Genomic DNA, 14,790 nt, shown 5'->3' with positions numbered 1-14,790 from the left:
CGTACGTGTACAGACCTGGATGGACGGACGGATGGCATGTTGACAAATCTGTTCAAAACAGTCTCTAGGACTTTACAGCAGTGCTCTCCTGACTTACCCTCTTGTCTGGGAGAATGTGGCTAGCAATGAGCATGAGCCCCTCAGGTGCCTTTCGGGTGGGCTTTGAGGGAGACGGGTAAGCACAGCCAGACTCATGGCCACTCACAGCCCCACTCCTGCCCGCCCAGGTGCTGCTGAGGGGTCCTCTCTCAGCCGTCACCCCTCCCACACCTTAGGCCCCCCAGCCCTTTTCTGGACATCTGCTTTGTGCCCTCCAACTTCCTCACAGCCCCACAGAGCCAGATGGAACCAGCACCGAAGCCCAAAGTCTCCTTTAATATGGGGTACAAAAGTAGAAAAACAAGCTGAAGCTAAGTAAGGAGTGGTGGGGATCCAGGAGGGTAGGGCCACCTTCCCTGCCCATGCACACACACCCCTCCATCCAAATGTTGCTCCCCATCGTAGAGGCCATGACAAGGAGAGGGAAGTAACGGTGGGCCCTTGTGCATCTCGGCTGAGCAGAGCAGGCTGAGACACCCAGGGTGGAAAGCCCTGGGGCTGAGGCAGGGGCGGCGGGAGGGGGGGGGGGAGCAGGGGGATGGTGAAGAGCACTGGAGCAGGTTCCCTGAGCGGCTGGCATACGGCGGCACAGCTCAAACCACAGAGCAGCCCTCTCCCAAGGGGCTCAGGACCTGGGCCACATCTCCCCTCTCCATAGCCGTCAGGGCATCCCCGAGAACTCTGAGCGTGGCTCCGCTGCCTTCCCGGAGGGCCCAGTCCCTCAGCAGGGTGTACGCTGGAGCCTGGCCCCGGGCCAAAGTCTCCACAGCCTCTGCCCTGTAGCCCAGGCGGCCTGCCAGGCCCTGCCAGCCCTTATCAGGCTCACCCTGCACCTCCAGGAGCCGCTCCACTTCCTCCTGCTGCTGCCGAGGGAGATGAACGTAAAGTCGGTTGCTAAACTCGGGATTCGGCCCTGGGATGGGGGGAAAAAAATGGGTATAGGAGGGTGGGATGAGAGCCTGGGCAGTAAAGCAAGGCTAGGTCCAAAGAGCTAAACTGGGGAAGGGACTCACCCTGGCTGGGGGCGCAGGGTTCCAGGGGGCCGGGAGAGTCCAGGAAGACACAGCTATCCCCCTGCGTCTGGTCTCTGTCGAGAGTGCCCAGCTCTGTGCTCCGAGCCTTGGCCAGCTGCTGTCTTTGCTTGTGTGAGCGCCAGCTGTAGGGAGTGGCGGGGGTACCTGCCAGTCTGCTCCCACCTTCGCCAAGGCAGAAGGAACTGCCAGGGAGTCCAAGCGAGGGATTGGATGAAGTGCCCAGGGCAGTACCCAGACCACCTACCACTTGAAGGCCACGTACGCTAGCAGCCCCAGGACCACAGCAGCCAGGAGCGCACAGTAGACTGGGAGAATGCTGCCCGAGGCCCCTGGGAGCTCAGGGGGGAATGGGGAGGAGGTATTGGGGGCCAGGTCTCCCCCTGGCCCCACCCACACCCCTTCCTTGTCCCTGTCCTGCCCCATCAGGGTCTTCTCTGTGGAGGAAAAGGATAGACAATGTCAGGGGCAAGAAACCAAGCCTAGAATTCCTGGCTACCCAACCTTGCTCTGCCCCAAAGGTCTGAAACCAGTCCTCCCTGTAAAACCCACAAAGTCAGGAGCACAGGAGCTAGAGTCAGTCAGCTGCTTCTCCCTCCAGCCCACCCCCTGGATACCTTGGGCTTCCCAGCTCTTCCATGCTTACAGCGGTTCCCTGCTGGCTCCCCTGCCTTCTGAATCAGCTAGATGGGTAGGAATCCCCTGCTCTGGGAAGCCTTCCTTGAGATCCCAGATTGCTCCCATTTCTGGCTCCAACTGCCCCTCTTTTATCTTGTCTGCTGTGTCAAACTGCGGTGCCTTTTATGGCCGAGGGTCCCCGGGTGGTGCGAGCAGTTTGTGCTCAACTACTAACCGAGAGGTTGGCAGTTCAAACCCACCCGGCGGCACGATGGAACATAGCCCCGGCCATCTGCTTCCATACAGCTCACAGCCCAGGAAGCCCGGCGGAGCTGTTGGACTCTGTACTAACACACGGAACCGACTCACCGGCACCGAGTTTGGTTTTTGGTGCCATCGCCTGTGACCATGTGTCCCGTCTCCCCTACCGGGTCTGGAGTGTGAGAGCCCACTGATTCTTTTCCATCCCTACAGGGAGCTCTGTGCAAAAGAGACCTTGTCAGTTTTTGTAAAATAGCAGAACGGGAAGAGAAGTAAAAGGTGCCAGTTTCCTTTTGCCTGGGAGGCAGAGAACCTCCCAGCATACTGCAGACAGGACTCGTGAGCCAGGGACTGGAATTGTATGTGGTCCACCCTCTGGGGTACCTTCCAGCCTGCCCAGTGCCTAACAATCTATGCTGCAAGGTGTTTACCCCCGTGGCCCAGGCCCCCACTATGCTGGAGCTGCACAGCATAGCTCGGCTGCCTGGCAGGATCCTCTGCAGCTGGCATGGCTAGAAGGGGTTGGAGTGTTACCCACAGCATTCAAGCAAGGGAGCTGGGGAGCTGCTTCCAAGCCCCACTGACCTGAGGGAAAGCCTGACCTCAGAAGTCCTTTGAACGGTCAGCCTCTTCTCTCCGGCCCTCCACCCTCCATCCTGACTCACTCGGGGACTTGGTTTCTCTCCCGTCCACATGCTGACGGTGCCAGGCCCAGCTAGCCAAGACCAGGATGGAGGAGCGTAGGTTAGAAACCTCCGTCTCACTGACCTGGTCTCAGTCCAGGATGGCTGGCAGAAACATGCCCTCAGCCCCCACCTCGGCCAGAGGTGGCTGGAAGGCTCGCTCCCAGACTTCTCATAATCAGCCCAGGACCCCAACACCCAGGCAGGGCTTCCTTCCGTGTAGGCCTTGTGCCCATGTGTGTGGCTGAGTGTAAGCTGGTGAGCGGGTCTGGGCCAGGGTGGCCCCTGCCACGTGTGAGGTATGTGCGTTATGGTGGCCTCCCAAGAGGGGCTCTCCGGGGGTCCTGGTGGGTGGACAGTCTTATGAGCCGGGTCTGCAACAGCAGTAGCAGCAGGCCTGAGGTTCGCCCGACCCCACCCGAGCTCAGGGATTTGAGGGAGGCCTTCCCCCACATCCAAGCCCATTAGATATGGGGACACAATGCAACAGCCCGCACGCCCACACTCCCCTGACTCCTCACCCACATCCCAACAAACATCCACCCCACCACTCACAACCCCCAGGGGATAGCGGGCCTTAAAGAGAGGGCCGAGACCCCTCGGCCAGCAAGACCCGGAGCTCTGGCCCCTACCCCTTCCTAACCTGCGGCGGCCGCCCCTCCACAGGTCCTGAGATCTGCTACGCCTGGCGGGGCTGGGGCCTCTGAGGCCACTCAGCTCCTTCTCGGTGGGCGGGCGGGCGGGCAGGAGGGCAGGGAGACTGGCACAGAGCCCCTAGCAAGGCCAGGTTCTGTTCCGCCCCATAGGAGCGGCATGGGGCGGGGCCAAGGGTGGGACGGAGGGGCCGAGGCTGGGGGCGGGGCGCCTGAGGGGGCGGAGCTAGACGAGAGGCGGGGAGGACAGGCCTGTCGGGACCTCACAGCCAGCCCCGCCCCACACCCAGGGGCGACGCCCCGCCCACACGGCGCCCGCTCCCGCGGACGCTTAGCCAGGATGGCGGGAACGCGTGAGTGACGTGTGACAGTGGCCCCGTGCAGAGCAGAGGGAGCGAGAACGGGACCGAGATGGCAGGGTCTGAGGAAGAGGGCGCGGCTGGGTAAACTGAACCCCCCCCAAGTCCGCGGAGGCCACTCTTAAGGGGAGGTCACGGACTAAGGGAACGCAAATAGTGACCACAGAGGCAGAGCATCTACAAAACTAGGCCAGGTTTATTGCCGAGAATGGAAGAGCAGGGCCGCCGTTAGGGATTAAGGCCACGGCTGGCCCCTGTGCTCCGCGGGGACGGGGTTCCAGGTCCCCGCCCCAAACTGTGCAAAAAGTGCTGCAGCTGCCCGGGAGGCCGGGCGAGAGTCCCGCGGCCCCTCAGCCGGCGAGGGGCGGGACTTGCCGGAGTGACATTGCTCCCACCAATCCCTGAGCTAGACGTGGGCCCCGCCCACCCTAGGGTGCGGACCAATGGCCGCGAAGTCGCCGCTTCTTCAGCGTTCCCGCCGATTCCGGGGCGGGGTCTCCCGGGTGGGGCGGGGTCTCCCGGGTGGGGCGGGGTCTCCCGGGTGGGGCGGGGTCTCCCGGGTGGGGCGGGCCCTCGAGGCGGAGCCTGAGCAGCTGGCATTGGGGCACGTCCTCAGCGCGCGTCTCCAGGGTTGTACTCCGTCTCCCCAGAGGACACCTGGGAGATGCGCCGCGAGGAGGACCGCCACAGCTTGCGCGCGAACTGGCCGCTGCGCACCTGCTGGGGGAGGGGGGTGTCAGTCGGGGCCATCATACCCACCCTGGCCTCAGGCACGACCTGCCCTGTCGCCTCACCTCAGAGGGCTGTCCCGCGCCCACCACGATGAGCTTGCCGTCCTCTAGCCCCACGAGCACGTGGCTATGCTCCTTGGTCACGGCCACGCTGCGGATGGGCACCTTCATGGGCAGGGGCGGCGCGGCTGGGAGCAGCCTGGGGAAGGGGTTAGACACGGGAGTTCACAGCTGTGCTGAGGACTGCCCTCCCCTAAGCCATCATCATCAATGGAAACCCAGATCCCTAAGGGGGCCTTTCATGGGGGTGGGGAGATGGTAGTGACTAAGGGCACATCTCCCCTGGCGGGGGAAGGAGGAGTCTAGGAGACAGGGCTAGAAGACTGAGCCCTGGGGCATATAACGGGTATGTCGGATTGGGGGGCATCCCCTGGAATCCTCTGCCGGTGATTGCTACCCGGAGGGCCCAGAAACCCCAAATAGGTGGGGGCTCACCTGTTCAGGTGGAGGATGTGCAAGGCACACTGGGCTGTGCCCAGCAGAACGAAGTCCTCAGCCACAGCCAGGGCCGTGGGCTGCTCGGCCAGGGGCTGTGTGGCTCGCAGCCTCCCATTCACAGAATACAGGTGCAATGAGTAAGTGACCTGTAGGGAACAAGCTGTCAGCAAGGACAGGGCCCCGGCCTGGCCTCCCATCTGCTGTGGCTGGGCGTCCTTTCGCTGTACCTGGGCCCCTGGACGCTCTTGTGCCGAGCTCTCTACCACAATCTGGCCCTCGGACCCCAGCACCAGGTGGGACACAGGTCCGGGCACTGCGGCGCCTGGGGGACGCAGTGCTGCTACAAATTGGCCCCGGCGAACGGTGTGGATGATCACAGTTCCATCCTGTGTGGAAAGGAGGCTCAGAATGCTGGGCAGGGCCTCTGGGCTCCGGAGGCAATGCCCGGCCACCCACCGTGCCCTGCCCAGGGCACACGCACCTCAGATCCGGACACAGCCATGTCGAGCTCAGTGCTGATGGCCACACAACTCACTGCAGCCTCGTGTCCATACAGGACCTGCACGGGCTTTGGTGCCAGCCCGACCGACAGACCTCCCTGGAGGTGGGGTAGGGTGGGGTGGGATGGGGTGAGGGTGAAGGCTAGTTCAGGACTGGGATCCCCCACCCTGACCCCTGGGTGAGGGGCCAAGCTTAGGAGAACGACCACCCTGTCCAAGGCCAGGGAAGTGGAGGTTGATGGTACTCTACCTTTGTTCATGGTTGTTGGGGGAGAGGGAAGAGGGGTGGATGGAAAGGCACAGGGCTGGAGGCCCACTGAGGGGCCTGTGGAACCCACCCCAGGCCTACCTGCTGCAAGAGCCGCCACACCATACACGTGGCGTCCCGAGAGCCTGAGATGAGGTAGATGCCACAGGTGTCCAGTGCAAGGCAGGTGACTACATCTACATGGGGAGGGCAGCGATCACACCCTTCCTGGCCACCCTCAAAGCCCTGGTGGCATGCCACCCCCTCCCCCTGATGTGCATACCCAGATGGCGGCTCAGCTGGCTCAGCAGCTTGCCCCTGGGGAGGGTGGTCACGCGCAGGCTGCCATCCCAATGGCCACCACTGAACAGGAGCTTCCCGTCGGGGGCCACCGCCAGAGCTTGCCCACTCACACCGCTGCCTGGCACCCACGGGCCGCTCAGAAGTCGCTGCATCCTAACCCAGTGAGGGGGTGACAGGTGAGGCCAGGCCACCTGGTCTTCAGAGTCTCGCCCCCCTCTACAGCCCCATATCCTACTTGGGGTTGGCCATGGTGGGGTCTTTGCTGAAGCTGAAGTAGTTGCTTATGTTGCGGTCATAGGGCAACCAGCTATGGGTGCCCAACAGTCCATTGGCACTCACGGTCACCTGCAGCCAGGAGCAGGGAGAGGTGGATTTCAGGTAAAGCCCGAGGCAGGATGGTGCTAAGGTAGGGGCCCCACCCACTGCACTTACCAACAGGTCTGCAGAGCCTTGGGTGATGAAGGAGTGGGGTTGACGATGGGGGACCAGAGCCAGCACCAGGGGCACACCATCACTGACAACCTGCAGGCAGGTCACAGGGTAGGGCCGATGTTGCCACTGTCCAGCTGGGGCTTGGACCCACCCTCTGCCCATGGCGGTACCACCCCTCCTTTGCCCTTATGCTCTAGGACATCAAGGGGGCAGAGCTCCCCGCTGAGGAAGTGGTATGCAAGGAGGGGGTCTTCAGGATGCCATCGCAGAAAGCGAGTGAGGGGCCCAGACAAGGAAGACCCTCAGGTGTCTGAAACTTGGTGCTTCCTCCCTCCCCCTCCCCATCACTCCATGTCCCCCTGGCAGTGGGAGACAAAACCAATGGCCAGGGAGTTGATACCCAGTCCTGAAGAACTCAGGTAGGGGGTCAGAGTAGAACTGTGCTCCAGTGACTGGTATTTCAGAATGAAGATCACCACGCTTTTCTTCGGAGCTACCTCAGGGCGAACGCTAGCCTGAAGCCTTTCAGTGAACAGCCGAGTGCATTAGCGGGACCAAAAGGCCAATGAAGCTGGTGCAGCCTCCTCAGGTGCAGGCAGGAAGGGGACGGAAGGTTCCTGAGGCTAGATCTCTCCCTTCTAGCTCCCCAGAGCGCTCGCAATCAGATGGGTCAAGACCTTGTCCTGACGCCCACAAAGAAGGCAGCCTCCCAAGGACTTCAAATTTGGTGACCTGGACTCAGTGGACTGACCAGCAAGGGCAGTGGTATTCAATCCGTTTCACAGAGTGGAAGGGGAGGGGCTGCCTGCCTCTCACCTCAGCAAAGAAGGCCTTGAGCTGGTCCAGGTGTTGGAAGATGCTGGGGGAGTGAGTGTCCAGACGTGCAAGGCGGTGGACTGCTTCCTCAGCGGAGAGTCGGGCCGGATGTGGCTCCTGTGTGTCAGTGGCCAGTTATCATCCCAGCCCAGGTACCCCTGCCCCATGGGCATTGGGCAGTAGGGCCTTACCTTCAGCAGTTGGCACGGGGTCTGCCCAAAGTTGCTGATAATCCCCTCCAGAGCCTTCCGTTCCTGCTCATCGGCCACGTGGTCCAGGTCTACTGCCCCTGGGGAAGTAGGCAGGCAGGCAAGAGCAGTTCAGCTCCCCTCTGTGCTGTCTGCATTCAGTCTCCCCACCCCTGCCCCCAGTCCTAAGGCCCCACCGTGCCCGGGGCCTCACCCACCCTCATAGGTGCAGTAATAGAAGACATTGAGGGCTTCCTCGGCTGCAGGGCCCCGCTGCTTGTAGCCAAAGATGAGGTCGATCCACTCGTGCAGGTGGGCCGACACATGCTCTGACTCCTGGGATTGGGGAGGGGTCAGTCAGTCAGTCCAGGGCCAGCTGAACTGGACACACACCCCCTGCCAACTCCCGTGCGGTGAGCTCCTTACCAGAGCCCGGCGGTGCTGCTGAATGAAGTCTTCAGGAGAGCTGGCCCACGGCGGCAACACCACATCTCCCACCTTCTCGTTGCTCAGCTGGAGGCAGCCTAGGTCGAAGTCTAGCACAGGGGCCAGGTCAGCTGCACCCACCCCTGCCATCTACGCCGCTGCCTGGCTCCAGGGCTTAGCCTGGGACCTCCGCCCCCAGGCCCCGCTGGCCAGCACGCAGGACCTACCATTCTGGTTCTCCAGGAAGTCTGGGAAGTAGAAGAACTCGGGGATCAGCTCCTTTACATCGGCCGGGCTCTCCAGGCGGGTCTGCCAGGCAGCTGCCACCGAGTGGAACTGCCGGTCAGAGCAGTCAAAGCTGGGGAGGGGCACAGGGGCTAAGGTGAGGTGGGAGAACGGGGAGGGTGGGAGAGGAGGCCCTGCTTGCCCTTGGTGTACCGGCCACTCTGCAGCTGGACGTGCAGGGAGGTGAAGGGCTCTGTGCGGATGAGGTAGTGCATCACGCCCGCTGCGTTGGAATAGTGGGTGCCGTAGTGGAACCGGTCGATGTTGCCTGCCGGGTCCTCAAAGCTCTCGAACCTGGGGCATGGGGCGGGGGATGTCAGCAGCAGCAGCTCACCCTTCGCTCATTCCCAACCCGCACCCTCCCCCACCCCTGCAGCCCTGCCCATGCGCTCACTTCTCCCTCACAAGCTGGGCGTGCTTGGGGTTCACCACACCAATGGGCTTGGACAGGTCCCGGAAGACTGCAGGGTTGCTGAGGTCCAGGATTGGGGACACGTAATCCTGCAGGACCCAGGGGAACTAGCCGCCCACCCGGGTAGGGGTTGCATGAGGGCCCTGTCGGCCTGCTTCCCCACCCTTCCTGGCCCATAACCCTGGGGAATATGGGCAGAGTCCACAGGTGGGGCGAGGCTCCAGGGTCTTGGGACAGGATTCCTTTGGGGGAGAACAGTGGCCTAAAGGGAAGGGGGAGGAGGGAGTGGGGAAGCCAGAGCAGGGAACTGGCTGTGTCTCAGTCAGCACTGCACACCCAACCCAGGACCAAGCTCAGGGCAGGGCCCACTGGCAGGTCCCCACCCTGGGGCGAAACGGGCTGAGAGAGCAGAGAGGGCGGGGACCTCACCACGGGGTATTGGGACAGGTCATTGTAGGTCCGCCCAGCAATGGTGTTGAGCTGCATCAAGTACTCGAAGTTGGATATCTCACGTTGCACCCATTTCTGGGGGGGGGTGGGTGAGGGGTGGGTACAGGCAAGACGTGAGCCAGCTGGACTGTTTAGTATTCCCCCCTCCTCCGGGTCCTGACCTCACAGCCTCCACCCCTCAATCCCTGGGCCTTCACCTGGGTCAGGCCTGAGGCACGTAGCATCTCCTGGGGTGAGCGGCTGCCCAGGTAGCTTTGAGTGGGAGGCCGCAGACGCAGCAGGCATGAGTACACCTGGTTCCGTACCTGGGGTGGGGCAGGGGAGGGCGGGGTTGGGGCTGAGCTGCAGCCCAGTGGGTTTGGGGCCTGGGGAGGGCACTGGGGTGGGGGGTGGGGAGAGGAAGGGAGGGCACGCCCACCTTGCGAGGGAAATTAAGGAAGTAGTTGGCCTGGTCGATGAAGAAGAGCTCGAGGGCCGAGCGGCGCAGGTTGAAGCGGCGCAGGTGGACCTCCCGCAGCTGAGCCAGCGGGCGCCGAAAGTCGTGACCAATACCTATGGGAGCAATGAGGCACGGGGGTGGACGCCGTCTCTGCCCTGCTCTGCCAGCTCCCCTTCCCAACTCAGGTCACCCGCCTCACCCTCCTCGGTCTCCACTCGCTCCGCGCTGCCGTCGTAGAAGTACACGTGCTGAGTGGTTACCTCCAGCAGCCCCGAGACCACGGCCACCACTGTGACCAGCTGGCACTCGGCTGACAGCACCAGTTTCTCTCGTTGCTCATCGAGTTCGGCTGCCTTCACCCTGTGGGCCGCGACCCCCTCAGGTTTTAGGCTCTGAGACTCAGCTCCCCCTCCACCCACCCAGCGCTGCACATCCAAGAGCAGGAATCCCCAGGCTTCCTGCCCAGGGGCCCAGGTGAGGACCCACTCATGGCTCCGGGTAGAGTTGCCTAGAGCACCATCCATACAACCCGTGGATATCTTGCCCTGTCTTCTGCGTCCCCTGCCCATCCCCCAGGACCCCAGTCTACCCTGGTTTGCGTTTCTCACTCTTCGGTGCTTAGCCCTTAAAGAGCAACCACTGTCCGAAGGCTCTCTGGAACTGCCATCCCCCCCCTTTCCTTTTCCCCACCCCCCAATCTTGGTCCCTCCCTCAGGGTGCCAGGCCAACCCTACAGTAGGCACACATGCATGCAGCGAGGGGAGGGCTGGACTCCAGCCCCTCGCCAGCCCCAGGCCAGGCCTCTCCCAGCCCCACTCACGCTGTCTCCAGCGCGGCCATCTCATCCTCGCCTAGCTGGTCTTCCTGCAGCTCCTCGGGTGGGGTGCTGACTTTGGCCTCCTTGGTCACTGCCAGAGGCAGCGCCGCCTCCTCCGTGGGTGTCAGCGGGGTCTCCCCTGCAGCAGGGACATAGACACTCATCCAGAGCTCCGCGGGAGGGACCCAGGGCGTTGGGGGAAACGGGCTGGGCCCAGCCCCTCACCCAGGTTGTCTCGCAGGGCGCTGGCTTCCAGGTGAGGATCAAAGTGATGATTGGGAACCAGCTTCAGCCGCATGCGGGAGTACGTCTCAGCGCTGGACAGCTTCCAGCGCGGGGCGGTAGGGTCCCTGCGGATGTCCCCAGGGGTGGTCATGGGAAGGGTAGCAGGCTATGGCACCCATCCACCCCGGCTGCAAATACAGCCTGGCTCTTCGGGGTCTCCTCTACTCGAAGCCCCGCCCCCCAGCCCTGACTCTGGCCCACCTCAGCGCCCAGGCCCCGCAAGGGCTGGAGAGCTGCCGCCACAGCGCCCCCCAGTGCAGCAAGGCCGTGGAGTGCTGGGCCGCCTGCTGCTTCTGTGCAGCTGCATAGCGCAGCCCCTCCAGGCGGGCACGCCGCTGTGCGGGTTCCAGCACCAGAGCCTGCGGGGCAGGAGGAAGAGGGAGGGTCAGTTCTGCTGGCTGCAGCCTTGCCTGCCCCGGTTCCATTCGCCACTCCGTGCCGTCAGCCTGCTCTCCTCGGCTGGGCAAGGGTGTGGAACAGCAGCCCCTGCGCCCCACGGACCCCTGCCCCGAACCCCACGCCCGGGACCACACACCTGGAAGGCGCGGCGGCTGTGGGCGCGATCCCGCTGGTGCCGCTGGCCGCTGCTCATGAGCATGTCGTAGCAGGCGTTCCAGAAGCCAGACATGAGGTCGTGGCTCTTGGCATATGTGTCCATTTCGAAGTGCGACATGGTGGGCTGCACCTAGATGCGTAGGCAGAGAGAGGGAAAGGATGGGTGTTCAATGTGTGTGATGGGGGGACAGGGGGCAGCAACCCGTTGTTCCTCCCCAGCCCCCTCCCCCCACTGCCGAGTACCTGCTTGTCGATGAAGAGGCGCCATTCAGGTGTGGCACAGAAAGCCTGGAAGTCCTCAAAGAAGGTGGGGCTGCCGTTGGTGGGCGGCAGGGAGGGCAGCCCCCACTGCAGCCCCAGCGGTATGTACGCACGGTCCAGCAGCGTGCGCACCAGCGGCACCAGCCACGAGCAGCGCTCAGTCGAGGTGGCGGGGTTTGGGCGCTCTGCGTCATGCCCCGCCGTCGTCTCGGCGGAGGCGTTCAATGCCCGTGCCAGGGCCGCCTCCAGCTTGGAGAGCACGTAACAGGCCTCCTCGCGGCGCATGGGCACCGTCGTCTGCAGCAGCGAGTGCAGCTTCACGTAGGCCTGGGCGTGCAGCTGTGAGAGGTAGGGGCAGGAGTGTGGGGGCAGCCCGCCTCTCCTGGGGCTGCCCGACACCTGCCCCACCCTCTCTACCTCTCCCACCCTGCCCTTCGTCCCCCTCGCATGCCCACCTGTGGGTCCTCCAGCAGTATGTAGCCAAGCACCAGGCGCAGGCCGATCTGTGCCATCTCCCGCAGGTCCGCAGTGCCATTGGCCAGGTGCAGCCAGGCCCCCAGCCGGTCAAGCAGGCTGCACACACCTTCAAAGAGCTGCCACACAGGACACCCTCCTGACACAGGTCATCAGGAGAGGCCAGAAGCCCACAGGGAGGGTCGTTGGGCAAAGAGGGTTTACACACATGGACATGGTTCTCACCCCCCACACCAGGCAACCCACCTCAGTTCCAAGCATGCCAACCCTGGGGTGACCCCGAGGCATCTGGGATTGTACCTCTGGAGGAGCTCCAGAGCATGATTGAACCTGTTGCCTCCCACCCCCAGCCATCCTACCTTCTCGCTCCATAGTTCCTGGTTCCCGTGGCCCTCAGCGCACAGGAAGTCCTGCAGCAGGCGCAGCAGCCAAAGCGCCTGCTGGGTGAGGCTGACCAGGACCCCCAGTGAGGCTGCCTTGATGTCGGTCAGGGCAGACTCCAGCATCATCTCCAGGAGGCTGTGTTGGGCAAGGGTCTCAGCTTCTTCTTCAGGATGGCTTTCCTAGGCCCCGCCCGCTGCCGAGCCGCCCCCTCACCTGCGCTTGATGCAGTCCGGTGGGCGCACCAGGGTGGCTGAGGCCCCCAGCTGGGTGAGAACCGAGAAGACCTGGCCCCGCTCCCGCCAGGCAGCCTCGTCGCTGCCTTCGACGCCCCGCCACGTCACAGAGAACAGCACATTGGTGAGCAAGTTACATAATTCCTCCTCTGAGGTTTGCTGTGGGCACAAGTTGGGGGTGGGGTGGGCTCTGGGCTGGGGAAGGAGGGGCTCTGCACCCGCCTGACTCCCTACTTGAGACAGAGCAGCTAGCTCGTCCAGCAAAAGATGGCCATAGTGGAGGGGCCTCAGACTCTGAACTGAATCCTGCCGTCTCAGTCGATGGTGGGAAGGAGATGAGGCAGTTCACAAAATGGCCCTATAGCCCTCATGTGGTGCACTATCTCAGAATTCTCCAGGACACTGGTCTCGAATTTATTTGGCCTACTGCCTCCTTTTCAGAATTACTCAGTGTGTTTCCAATAGCGCCCATGGTCCAGGACGAAGGGTAGGTATCTGCTTTTGCAGGTCCCTGGGTCCTTCCAGTGCACCCCTCCCCAGGGGATGCTATTGCTCACTTTGGGAAGCACTACTCTAGAAGAACCCTAGAGAATGAGCAGAGACCCTCCCCAAACCCAGGAGCGCAAGTTCAGACCCCCTGCTCAGTATGGACTCTGCCTTCAGGCTCTCTTGGGGACCTTTGGGGAGCCTGGCATGGCTGTCCACACTGGGACCCCATTTGGCCACACAGCTGCAGGGGGAGGCAAGGGGGCAGAGCTGAGCTGAAAGAGCAGCAGCAGCTGGTTTTGGGCAAGACGACGCCTCTGGGGAGGTTACACCACCAGCCCGTGTCCCCGAGGCCACCCCTGGGTGCTCAGCGGCGCCTCACCAGAGGGTTGCTGGTGTTGGAGGTGTCATCCCCACTGACAGCGGGCTCCAGGAGGCTGCTGTCCTCTAGCACGTTGGAGAGGCTGGAGCTGTGGCGGCCGTGGGCAGCAGGGAAGGGCCGGGGCCCGTCCAGTGGGGAGGGCGTGCCAGGCTGACTGGCCGGAGTCAGGGTCCCATTGCTGCTGCCACCACTGGCCGTATTGCCGGAGCCCACACTGGACCGTTCCAGGCCCAGGTCAAAGTGTGTGCAGAATGGGGAGAGGGCCTGGTACAAGGCCTCCGGGTCGGGGCAGGGGCCTCCAGCGGGCAGGAAGACGTCAGACTGCTCATCAGGTGACTCCGTGGAGGGCTTGCGGGGGGCTAGTTCTGGGGAGGTGGGCAGTTCTGGGACAAAGGGCGGGGAAGTGGTAGCCTCTAGGACATATAGCCGGGTCAGTACATCCTGCCAGCCGGCCTGGCGTGCCAGGAGCCGCACCGTGTCTGGCTGTTCGTAGATGAGGTGGAAAAGCTGCGGGGTGGGTCAGGGGTGGGGGGTAAGGACGGTGTCACTTCACAGTGAGGAGCTCATTCGACCCCTGCACCAGAACCTCCTCCCTGGGACTTGGCAGAGACAGCCTCCAGAGGCCCCTCCATGCAGGTAGGCTGCCCCACCCCACTGACCTGGCGACAAATGTTCAGGCGGACATTGAGGTCGGCCTGGAGGGACAGCTGCACCACCGCCATCAGGTTTGAGAGGTTCAGGCAGTCTGGGGGGGGGGTGGGGTGACGGGACAGCAGAGGGGATTGGAGACCAACCCCAGTTAGAGGAGCTGGGTCACCTTGCACCCTCAGACCTGGCCCCTCGGCCCTCACCTTCCCCACCCTGACCTGCCCCAATGCCTGCAGGCCCGTCAGCCCTCACCCAGCTGGCCTCCTGACCCCAGTGGGATTGTACCTGCCCCCAGGAACAGCTTGTAGAGGCCCTGGCAGAGCTGAGGGGAAGCCGTCCCCTCAGGCAGGCAGGCCACCAAGCCTTGGGCGCCACACTCCCGCAGGCGGAGCCGCTGCCGGCTGCGTTCTGGCAAGCGCTCGTTGTGCTGCAGGCTGCGCAGGATCTGCGTGGGGGTTAGCAGGAGGAGAGAGCGCTCTTACGCAAGTATGCGTCTCCAGGAGGGTCATAAGACAGGTGCTGCACCTGCTGGCCGCAGGCCGCTGGCCCCAGCTCCTAAGGCCTAGGCAGGGACTGCACAGCTGGGGTGGGGATGTGGGTGCTGCTGTACCTTACAGACTCGGTCGTGCAGCAGGGGCGGGGGCCTCGGCCGCACCAGCAGGGCCAACAGCACCTCGAGGTTCCCGGGCTCCAGCAGGAAGGCCCCCAGGGGCTCCTGGACCGGAGAGCCCTGCAGCAGCGCCAGCAAGAGGTCCAGGGCGCCCACCACCTGGGGGAGGCAGTCTCACACTAGGTTGAAGCCCTCTCACGTGGCCGCCCCCCGCCTCGAGTCTC

General features: G+C 63.4%; 2 protein-coding genes across 4 annotated transcripts in view; both read right to left on the bottom strand.

Annotated features, from left to right (window-relative positions):
• Window positions 1-356: 356 nt before the first annotated feature.
• Window positions 357-3,475, bottom strand: LOC142445426 (death domain-containing membrane protein NRADD-like). 2 transcript variants are annotated; one of them, XM_075547241.1, is made up of 4 exons: window positions 3,336-3,475; window positions 1,378-1,567; window positions 1,113-1,255; window positions 357-1,012 (listed from the first exon to the last, which is right to left on the bottom strand). In XM_075547241.1, exons 2-4 carry the CDS (start codon window positions 1,554-1,556, stop codon window positions 693-695), a joined length of 642 nt encoding a protein of 213 aa, XP_075403356.1. In that variant the 5' UTR covers window positions 1,557-1,567; window positions 3,336-3,475; the 3' UTR covers window positions 357-692. The 2 variants fall into 2 exon arrangements, with proteins under 2 accessions (XP_075403356.1, XP_075403357.1); XM_075547242.1 differs by having other exon boundaries at window positions 1,396-1,567.
• Window positions 3,476-3,964: 489 nt separating this feature from the next.
• The window catches only part of NBEAL2 (neurobeachin like 2), a 28,330-nt gene continuing 17,504 nt past the window's right edge, over window positions 3,965-14,790 (bottom strand). For both annotated transcript variants that reach the window (XM_075547239.1, XM_075547240.1), the window contains 32 exons: window positions 14,567-14,725; window positions 14,242-14,401; window positions 13,968-14,053; window positions 13,309-13,815; window positions 12,421-12,599; window positions 12,183-12,342; window positions 11,805-11,942; window positions 11,332-11,688; window positions 11,069-11,218; window positions 10,735-10,892; window positions 10,474-10,598; window positions 10,252-10,387; window positions 9,631-9,791; window positions 9,371-9,544; window positions 9,190-9,329; window positions 8,972-9,067; window positions 8,525-8,649; window positions 8,284-8,424; window positions 8,073-8,203; window positions 7,846-7,955; window positions 7,638-7,755; window positions 7,423-7,520; window positions 7,232-7,348; window positions 6,416-6,505; window positions 6,219-6,328; window positions 5,964-6,136; window positions 5,783-5,877; window positions 5,415-5,531; window positions 5,161-5,319; window positions 4,931-5,079; window positions 4,499-4,634; window positions 3,965-4,421 (listed from right to left, as the gene is read on the bottom strand). In XM_075547239.1, coding sequence (XP_075403354.1) covers window positions 4,317-4,421; window positions 4,499-4,634; window positions 4,931-5,079; window positions 5,161-5,319; window positions 5,415-5,531; window positions 5,783-5,877; window positions 5,964-6,136; window positions 6,219-6,328; window positions 6,416-6,505; window positions 7,232-7,348; window positions 7,423-7,520; window positions 7,638-7,755; window positions 7,846-7,955; window positions 8,073-8,203; window positions 8,284-8,424; window positions 8,525-8,649; window positions 8,972-9,067; window positions 9,190-9,329; window positions 9,371-9,544; window positions 9,631-9,791; window positions 10,252-10,387; window positions 10,474-10,598; window positions 10,735-10,892; window positions 11,069-11,218; window positions 11,332-11,688; window positions 11,805-11,942; window positions 12,183-12,342; window positions 12,421-12,599; window positions 13,309-13,815; window positions 13,968-14,053; window positions 14,242-14,401; window positions 14,567-14,725 — 4,860 coding nt within the window. In that variant the 3' untranslated portion in view covers window positions 3,965-4,316. The remainder of the gene's footprint in view (window positions 4,422-4,498; window positions 4,635-4,930; window positions 5,080-5,160; window positions 5,320-5,414; window positions 5,532-5,782; window positions 5,878-5,963; window positions 6,137-6,218; window positions 6,329-6,415; window positions 6,506-7,231; window positions 7,349-7,422; window positions 7,521-7,637; window positions 7,756-7,845; window positions 7,956-8,072; window positions 8,204-8,283; window positions 8,425-8,524; window positions 8,650-8,971; window positions 9,068-9,189; window positions 9,330-9,370; window positions 9,545-9,630; window positions 9,792-10,251; window positions 10,388-10,473; window positions 10,599-10,734; window positions 10,893-11,068; window positions 11,219-11,331; window positions 11,689-11,804; window positions 11,943-12,182; window positions 12,343-12,420; window positions 12,600-13,308; window positions 13,816-13,967; window positions 14,054-14,241; window positions 14,402-14,566; window positions 14,726-14,790) is intronic.

The sequence above is a fragment of the Tenrec ecaudatus genome, chromosome 4, assembly GCF_050624435.1.
Source record: "Tenrec ecaudatus isolate mTenEca1 chromosome 4, mTenEca1.hap1, whole genome shotgun sequence".
NCBI lineage: Eukaryota > Metazoa > Chordata > Mammalia > Afrosoricida > Tenrecidae > Tenrec > Tenrec ecaudatus.
Note: the sequence above shows the minus strand (reverse complement) of the source record. Positions and strands in the feature narration are given on the sequence as shown.

Coding starts and splice junctions, on each gene's coding strand:
- LOC142445426 (XM_075547241.1), bottom strand. CDS start 1,556: ATGGGGCAGGACAGGGACAAGGAAGGGGTGTGGGTGGGGCCAGGGGGA. Junction 1,256..1,377: donor GCGTACGTGGCCTTCAAGTG/GTAGGTGGTCTG, acceptor CACTCCCTACAG/CTGGCGCTCACACAAGCAAA. Junction 1,013..1,112: donor ACCCTGCGCCCCCAGCCAGG/GTGAGTCCCTTC, acceptor CCCCCATCCCAG/GGCCGAATCCCGAGTTTAGC.